The sequence below is a fragment of the Nannospalax galili genome, unplaced genomic scaffold, assembly GCF_000622305.1.
Source record: "Nannospalax galili isolate Female #2095 unplaced genomic scaffold, S.galili_v1.0 scaffold803, whole genome shotgun sequence".
Lineage (NCBI taxonomy): Eukaryota > Metazoa > Chordata > Mammalia > Rodentia > Spalacidae > Nannospalax > Nannospalax galili.
Genome location: NW_008349354.1, coordinates 2016097 through 2026017, shown reverse-complemented (window position 1 = coordinate 2026017; position 9921 = coordinate 2016097). Strand labels below are relative to the sequence as shown.

The 9921-nt window shown below is 39.1% G+C and overlaps 1 protein-coding gene across 3 annotated transcripts in view; it reads left to right on the top strand.

Annotated features, from left to right (window-relative positions):
- Ptchd4 (patched domain containing 4) overlaps positions 1-8404 on the top strand; it is a 190674-nt gene extending 182270 nt beyond the window's left edge. For all 3 annotated transcript variants that reach the window (XM_017801579.2, XM_029570223.1, XM_008846738.2), the window contains one exon: positions 4670-8404. In XM_017801579.2, the coding sequence (XP_017657068.1) occupies positions 4670-6303 (1634 nt within the window). In that variant the 3' untranslated portion in view covers positions 6304-8404. The remainder of the gene's footprint in view (positions 1-4669) is intronic.
- Positions 8405-9921: the final 1517 nt, after the last annotated feature.

Here is a 9921-nt window from a genome sequence, read left to right as displayed (position 1 = left end):
ATTATATTAAACAGTATATGGCACTTCTAGATAAAATTGATGCAGATATAATGATGCATGTTCAATGTTATAATTATTATAAAAATATACCTTGGGGCTCATTCAGAGTCAAGGATTCAGTTAACTTAATTCAGTAAGAGGTAAATAGGCTGGGATGAAGCTTGGGTGGTAGAATGCTTACCTAGCATGCACAAGGCCCTGATTTGATCCTCAGCATCATATAAAACCAGATGTGGTTGCTCACATAGTTAATCCCAGCACTACAGAGGTAGAAATAGGAGAATTAGAAGCTCAAGGTCATCCTTAGCTATACAGAGAATTCAGTCCTGCCTGTGCTACATGAAATCCTGGATTTAAAAAATAAAAGTTAATAACTATGCTCCATATATCATAACTTTGTCATATATTCAGCATAAAAGTAATGTTTTTCAAAGTAACAAAATGCATTCCTTAACCTTGACAAATACACAGCCTAATCAGAAGATAGAACATATCCTGAGAAATATTTGTCCCAGAACAAATTATATTGTGGCTAAGGACTAAAATAAGCAAACAATTAGTAGGATAAGACTTTATAGGAGCATCAAAGATGCTTCCTGCAAAAAGAACTGAGATGACCTTTAACAGACAAATAGACACAAGCAGCAAGAGAAAAGTATCATGAAACACAGAAAATACCATGAGTAAAATGAAGATAAGACTGATCACAGCCATGTTCATGAAGCCATGAATAAACAGGGTCAAGGCAGTCAATGAGTTTGAGCTACTAAGAACTAACCAGATTTTGTATCAAATAAGAGAGTACCATGTGGGGGTACTTTTAAAAAATCTACACCTATGAATAAGAAAAATCATGCCATATCCAGAGAGCATGTTTTCAAATGATTACATAAAGTTGACAGGTTCACCATCATTTTCCCATACATAGAGGCCTTTGTAGTACATCAAGCAAAAACCTGTCCTACATAGTGTACCTAATGTTCCATTAAAATGACCATTATAGCCAAATTTAGCCACAGCACTGTGTGGCTTTCCCCTCTAGTGACTGCCAAGAGAGCCAAAGTCCCCATTTCCAAAGAGAGATGCTCTATTAAAGATTTATTTCAATGACCTTAACCATTATCATAATGTTTTATTTTTGTTAAAAGGGTAAGAGGGAAAGAATTTCATTTGGTCAATGGATCTTGCAGGAGACATGAACAGTCAGTGTGGTTTCTTTCAGTAAAGTTTTTTCAATACACTGGAGTTGAGTATATAGTTAAACATGAGCGGGAATAGATTATTGCCTCCAAAATTTTTCTTTAAAACCTGCCTTTTACCCAAATGCAGTTTTCAGAACCTTTTCTACTCATTAGGATAACCTTACCTTTCCCACCAGAGACCCTGGAAAGGCAACAAACGGCTTTATTTTTCAGGTAAGAACAACTTCGGTGCCTACTTCTCTTCAGTAGCAACCAATAATTAAAAACAGCTCCCCAGAGAAAGCCAATGTGCTTTTAAAATTGAAGACTAACATCGGGTATTCTTAAAATCTATGATGCTATAAAGAAATTAATGTATAAAACAAGACTCCTTAGAGCTACATAAAAGGAGGTTTAGTAAATGCCAACTTACCTACAAAGCATCGCTCTTTGGGAAGAAATTCAACTGCATCTAATGTATGGTGGCTTGTCAAATAAGAATTTAATTTTCTTAAATGAGAATTTCAAAGGGTGGTAGACTATGTCTCTTCCAAGTGCCTCTATGATGTCACTTAGGATAAAGCGCCTCTGGTTTTCCATAATCTCCTTACATGATTTCTGGTTATGCCATACTGTCCCAGCACTATGTCATATGAACATACTAGTTGAAAACCACCCTAGAAATGAAGTTTTTAACTGTGAACACTGCAGGTCCAAATAAAAGTAAGTAGGCAGGAGGGATGATGCAGGTCAGGTCACAGAACCTATCAGCAGCAAAAATTCAGAGTAATTGTGCTACGGCTGTAGCCATTAGAATCTTTGTTAAAGCACTGTTAAGTGAAATGGGTATGGAAGCCATAACACCAGTATCTAGGTCATATGCAAGCTCCATTTTCCAGATTCTCATGTCCGAGGTCATTCTGCGCCCTTGGACTACACCATTAGGTAATGGATTTCTTGAGGAACAGCCCAAGTAATACTGGTATCCATTCCCAAGCATGGTTCATGTTTGGGCTTGCTCTGCCTACAAGGGAAAGTATACTCTACGACAATTTCCACTTATGCAGAAAGCTACCAATTCATGTATTCTGGATAGTAATGGACAGATCAGGTCCAAGGAAGTGGGGGGAAGTTAAAATTACAAATATTAGTATAATATCTTTGCTTTCACACCTGCTTTTTTCTTTAGTAAGTAAAAAAGTGGTCATTGCCTTAAAACCTATCACATTCCTGAAAGTTACAACTCAGTAGCTGACAGAGACTAGCACATGCTGGGTGTTCAAGTAGTATTTGTTGAATAAAACTTCTACCTATTCACCCTTATCTTTTTTGTTTGTTTGTTTTGGTTTGGTTTTGGTCTTTTTGAGACAGGATCTCCCTGTAGCCTCAGCTAGCCTGTCCTGGAACTATGTAGACCAGGCTGGCCTTGAACTCACAGACTCACAAAGATCCTCCTGCCTCTGCTTCCAGAGTGCTGGGATTGAAGGTGTGTGCCACCATGCCTGGCTACCCTTATCTTTTTAAAGATTCTATTCATTATTTTTATTTTAGGTGTAAGAGTGCACTGCCTGCATTTATGTAAGTGTGCCCGTGTCATGTAATGCCTGAGGAGGTCAGAAGAGGGCATCAGATTGCCTGGAACTGGAATTAGCAACAGTTGTTAGCTGCCATGTGAATGCTGGGAATCAAACCCGGGTCTTCTGAAAGACCTCTTCTGACCTCCACAGACACTGTATGACATAGGTACACTTACATACATGTAGGCAAAATACTCATACACATACAAATAAGAAAGAGAGAGAGAGAAACAGAAAGAAAAAAATTGGTTTTATGGTCAAGAGTGCATGAAGCTCAATGGTTCGATCCCCAGCAATACCAGAAAGATAAGGATGGAAGAAAGGAAGGACGGAAGGAAAGAAGGAAGAAGGAAGGAAGGAAGGAAGGAAGGAAGGAAGGAAGGAAGGAAGGAAAAGTAAGTTTCTATTCTGTTATTAGCCTTTGTTCTTAGAAAGGGAAGTAGTGCATCATGGTATCTAAAGGTTCAGTTCCAAAGAGGAGCACTTCAAACTCTCATATAACAACATATGTCTCTCTTTTCTGATTCTTAGCTTCCTGTTATGTTTATGTTACAGGGTTGCAGACCAAAAAAAAATGATTTCCTATCTCTGCAGTAAATGTTACTAATTAATAATCATTGCTATGTTTGGCATGTGATTTATATCCCCAAAGTTGCATGTGTTTGACACTTCGTTCACTCACAATGCAGTGGTGAGAATTGGTTTGGAACCTTCACAAAATGGGGCCTGATGAGAATTCCTGGGTTCCCAGGGGCTTGCCCTAGGAAGGGAATACCTGCTGGGGTCCTACACATTCTCCTGGGGCAAGTTGTGATAAAAGTCTGAGTCACTCTCTGGCTGGCTCTCGACATGACACTTCCTCCCTCACAGGCTCTAAGTCTGAGCTCTGTTGTCTGCCACAGGGCCCTCACAGGAGCCAGTGCTACGCTGTGGGGCTTGCTAGCCTTCAAAACTGTCAGCTACATAATCCTATTTTCTTTATTTCAACAAAGTGATAAAATATACTTTCTTACTGCCACAAAACTTAACATATTCATAGAACAATAAACGCTGATTCCAGTAAAATTAAAAGAAAAGATAGAAAAGCTATGACAATTCCTCACATCATTCTTGAACCCTCACATATACATGCACACACAGGCACACACTCATGCATGCACATGTACTCACCAACATACAAACATACATGTTTGCACTCAGAAGAAGAAAAGACAGTAAATCTATACGAATTGTGATAAGCAGATTATCACCAGTATAAAATATATTTAAGAGCCTGACGTGGTGGTACATACCTTTAATCCAGCACTCAGGAGGCAGAGACAGACAGATCTTGGTGAGATCAAGGCCAGCCTGGTCTACACAGCAAGTTCCAGGCCAGCTGGGGCTACAGAGAGACCCTGTCTCAAAAACACCAAAACAAAACAAAACAAAACAAAACAAAATACATTTAAGTCCATTCAAATGTTTAATATCATCTTATAGTTTCATAGGTCAGCACATGAATCCAACTGAAATAGAGGTAAAGGACTGTAAATCAATGAAACCATTATCCAAGCACTTGCATTGATAATAAAGATGTACAGGTAACAGCCTCTGCCCTTGACAACTGATGGTTTATTTAGGAAGACAGTGTGTGTACAGGGAGAGAATATTTGTGGATACAGCATTATATCTATAATTTGTCAGGTGTATAAACTGGGTAATGAGTGTTTATTTTGCTCAAAATATCAGTAAGTTTGGTCTTCATTAAGTGGAAACAGGGACCAAATTATCCTTTGAGTTGCTGATAAGTGGGTCATACCACTTTGAACATTAGAGTGTGTACTCGGCAGGACCAAAAATCTACATGGAATCCTCTTTTACCATAGGATGAAATAAAAGCAATTATTCTTTTTCTTTTTTTAACATTAGGTCATGGAACTAAAGGAGTTTTTGAGCTTCTGTCTGGATGGCGGAGAACCAAAGAGAATTTACCATTCAAAGACAGGGTAGCAGACGCCTACTCTGATGTAATGGTGACCTATACCATGACCAGCTCCCTGTACTTGATCACCTTTGGCATGGGTGCCAGCCCCTTCACTAACATAGAGGCGGTGAAGATCTTCTGTCAGAACATGTGTGTCTCTATTCTATTGAACTATTTCTACATTTTCTCTTTCTTTGGCTCCTGTCTGGTCTTTGCTGGCCAACTAGAGCAAAACCGATACCACAGTATCTTTTGCTGTAAAATCCCTTCTGCAGAATATCTGGACCGCAAACCTGTGTGGTTCCAGACAGTGATGAGTGATGGACACCAACAGACATCTCACCATGAGACAAACCCCTACCAGCACCATTTCATTCAGCACTTCCTCCGTGAACATTACAACGAATGGATCACCAACATCTACGTGAAGCCATTTGTGGTCATCCTCTATCTCATCTATGTCTCGTTCTCCTTCATGGGGTGCTTGCAGATCAGTGATGGCACCAGCATCATCAACCTACTAGCCAGTGACTCCCCAAGTGTTTCCTATGCCCTGGTTCAGCAAAAATATTTCAGCAACTATAGTCCCGTGATAGGATTCTATGTCTATGAGCCCCTGGAGTACTGGAACAGCAATGTCCAGGAGGATCTGCGGAGGCTTTGTAGTGGGTTCACGGCAGTGTCCTGGGTGGAACAGTACTACCAGTTTCTGAAAGTCAGCAACATCAGTGCCAATAACAAGACTGACTTCATCAGTGTCCTACAAAGCTTGTTTTTAAAAAAGCCGGAATTCCAGCATTTTCGAAACGACATCATCTTCTCCAAAGCAGGGGACGAAAACAATATAATTGCTTCTCGCTTGTATCTGGTGGCCAGAACTAGCAGAGACAAGCAGAAGGAAGTCATCGAAGTGTTGGAAAAGTTGAGGCCCTTGTCCCTCTCCAAGAGCATTCGGTTCATTGTGTTCAATCCTTCCTTTGTTTTCACGGACCATTACAGTTTGTCAGTCACCGTGCCTGTTCTGATTGCAGGCTTCGGGGTTCTCCTGGTGTTAATCCTGACTTTTTTCCTCGTGATCCATCCTCTGGGAAACTTCTGGCTAATTCTTAGTGTCACCTCAATTGAGCTGGGCGTTCTGGGCTTAATGACATTGTGGAACGTCGACATGGATTGCATTTCTATCTTGTGCCTTATTTACACTTTAAATTTCGCCATTGACCACTGTGCACCACTGCTTTACACATTTGTATTAGCAACTGAGCACACCCGAACACAGTGTATAAAGAGTTCCCTGCAAGAGCATGGGACAGCCATTTTGCAAAATATTTCTTCTTTTCTTATTGGGTTGGTCCCTCTCCTATTCGTGCCTTCAAACCTGACCTTCACACTGTTCAAATGCTTGCTGCTGACCGGGGGTTGCACACTTCTGCACTGTTTTGTTATTTTACCTGTGTTCCTAACCTTTTTCCCTCCTTCCAAAAAGCACCACAAGAAAAAGAAACGTGCCAAACGAAAGGAAAGAGAGGAGATTGAATGTATAGAAATTCAAGAGAACCCTGATCATGTCACCACAGTCTGAGGGGTGGATACAGATGGATTCTTTTTCTTTTCCAGTATTGCACAAGGATGCAGGCCAAGTAAGGCTCAGACCTCAGCTGCTTGGGCTGGCCCGGGGTAACAAGGCAAGGCAGATCAAAAGTGCATTATATACGACACTTTCAGGTGTCTGCTTCTTGCAGGGGGGGAAGAGAATGAAAAGGGGGGAAGTTCTTTGCAACCTTGTTCTCCGTGAAAGATAAATTTCCAGACATGATCTTAGAGCTCTTCCAAGGAATGGATGAATCAATGAAGTGGTAAGACAGAAAGCGATCAGATCCAAGTGCTGCAAAAGAAATGCTTAGAAGACCGGAGAAGAGAGAAAAGGTGGTCTCCAAATAGGGAGAAAGACATAAGAAATGTCAAAATTGCCATGTCACTTTTCATGCTTGTGTTTTTGAACAGGTCGGTCAAAGTAAACCTATGCACACAGGAAGTACATATTTAATCCTGTCTAAACCAAAGGACTTCCCAATCCATTTTCTGTGTACATATATATGTATATTGCCATATATACATATACTTAGATTTGTCTTTAGTGTACACTGGTGTTTGTGTGAAGGAAGGTGTCCATTTGCAGATAGGCTGGCCTTTCTCCACAGAGCCAAATCTGCTTTAGCCAAATATTTAAGCTCATTTAGAGATGATTTGACATATATAAGCTCACCAGTGGCCAATCAAAATCAGCTCAACTGTCCAGACAGCAAGAATGTATTCAGCTGTGTGGTAACAAAACCAGAAACTGTAATCCATTAAGTTCTATATGCCATGTTGTTGGTCATTGAGACTTTAACTTTGGGATGACTTAGCAAAACTATAAAAGGCAATTGAATTCATTGCCACATGAACAGTGTTTAAAAATATCATATTAGAGTTAAACTAGCTGAGATGGCTTATCATTGGCCCTTACAATTTCTCTATATTTGGAAAGGCAACGTGGCTGGTTTCAAAGAGCTCACCCACCTGCAAATGAGCACTTTACCCATATTGTCCCTATGTGTTTGTATGTAAGGGTTTGCAGTGTGAGAGAGAGAGAAAACGAGAGCTAACATTCCATAGTTACAGCATCCTTATTTTATATGGTGAAAATACACTGCTGTAAAATTTAGTAACTGACACAGAGAAAGGAAATACACCAGGAATCTTGGAGTGAAATAGGCCATCACCACTCATCAAAAGGTCCTTAGTGTAAGGAAAATATTCCAGTGCTGTAAACTCTAGTGTGTTCCTTGCATTACATTTAAAACATTAACCCAGGCCATGACCACTTTGAAGGTGATAACCATAATGACTGCAATATCATTTTGTAGCTTCTTACTATATCATTATTTTGTTACCCAGAAAGTAACCTCTAAGGTAAACGTAGCCCTCTATAGGTCGTTCCCTAACTGTATATAACAGACAGATGTTGAATTCTCCTCCCCCCCCCCAAAAAAAGAATGAAGAAAACATTTCCACTGAGTTAAAGTTTAAAACTACTACTCCCCCGGAGGTAGATTCAACCTGCTGGGTACTTTCATGGATTAATGCTGTGCTTCCTGTTGGAGAAAAAAAATCACTAGAAAATGCCCTTTCCATACTAACTAGTGATATAGGTAACAATTTATTTCCAGGTAGGATGGAACAAATGTCCAACAATTAGAAAATCTGCTAATAAGCTCTTTTTCCTGGAAGAAATTGCTATTTCCTACCAATTTTGGTTGTATGTTTTCATTGCATTATTATATTATAGCTAACAAAGCAAAACAAAAATTCCTAAACTTATTTTAAGTTCAAAAATGATATATGATCAATTCCATGCTCATTATAGTCTTTGGAAGTGACAACAGCTTTTTTTGTAAATGAGGCACCAAAATATGAAGAGAAAGGGGACCAGATTCGAAAATGAAAGTCACTTAAATAAAAATTCGTTTTATTGAATGGAGCTTGTTTTGTCCTACCTTAAGGTTTCAATTTCTTTCCCATTCTGTTCATTTGGACACAACGCCTAGAGAATTGAGTATGGAAAATTAACTGCCCATAACCACTGTGTTTGTAAAGTCACGTCACAGATCACACTAGCCTTTTACCTCATGCCAGGGTGAAGTGGCATCTGGACAGTAGACTTGCAGACCATGATCTCATATTTGAAGTTGAAGTTTCTGAGTAGTTTTTGGACTTGGAGGAAGGGACTCCTCTTTCAAAAATCACCTTTTTTTTTTTCATCTCAATGGGCACTCATCAGCTGAGGAAGTCCATGATCATTCCACATCTTTCCATAATCTGTGATATCCCTTTTCTTTCACTTATTTATTTAAAGTTCACATATTTGAGGTTTTTTAATTACCATACACCATTCCAGATGCAAAGAAGAATGGCAGGCTAATTTATAGAGAATAAATCAAGCATATCAGTTATCAAAATACACAGGCATAAGAGTGGCACATTCTGTCCAAGCACTGGGACAACTGAAATATGACTCCATCTACAGAGTCTGTATTTGGATGGGGGAAAGTGCTTTTTTTTTTAAGGTTATGTCTTCAAGGATCAAAGTGTCTATGACAAATAGGAATTTATCATTGTTCAACTGACTAGAGAGATGGCATTTTAGAAGGGATATTATCTTTCCCAGAACACCATGGTACTCTCTAGTGAACTGTAGCAATAATTTACTGAAATGGAACTCCATGTTCTGGCAGAATTAATTTACTACCCAAAATGCCTTGACTCAGTCTTAGGAAGTAATGTAAATCCAGAAGAATCTCACTAAGCATCATCCAGACTTTCCAACCTCACTGTGAAGCAGTTCCTTTGCTGAGTAGCAAGATGCACCCTAAAATATGAGATCATGATTTGCAGGTAACCCCTCAATCTCAGCCTTTTCTAGTAGCTTGTATGCACCTCTCTCTCATTTTCCAAGTTTACACTTGCTTTGTCCATTTGTAAACATTGATGGTGTTCAAATTAGGAACTTGTCTACTATCAACAAATGACCATTCAAACCCTAGAAGAAAAGAAGTCTGTAGGAAAATTTTCAGATTTGTGGAATATTTTATTTAATGTGATTTCCTTTAAAGTTTGCAAAAACAATATCTTCTCTGTATTTAAGCTGGACTGTGGATTACTTTTCCCCCCATCAAAATTTAAATCTGAAATAAAAAGTACCATATAAGCTTCACGCTCCATGATATTAAGCTTCAAAGAGGTACTGACCTAAATTCTCGGACAAAATTCGGATGCTACATTTTTAACCTCTGTGAGTAAAGGTAACCACAGGCTAATTTATGCCATGCTTAATTCTTTTGAATGTAAGGTGTGCTTAGACATCAGCCCATGAATTCTCAAAGTGACTATGAACCTCTTTGAAGACTGTGCATGTATATTCTATGACAGAACTGTTCTCCTCTGTGGCTATATCATGTGAATGTCTCTCTCCCAGTTGATTCCCATTTATTTCCATAGAAATAAATTCACATGTTTTATCTTGTGTTGTGAAAGGAAGAATCATGCCAAGTGACACTCCTAAGATGCTATAATAGCCATTATTGTTATGTTGAATGTGAGAGCTATGTCCATTCTGTAATTATTCATTGCACTTTACCATACCAAGCTAATCCTTCTA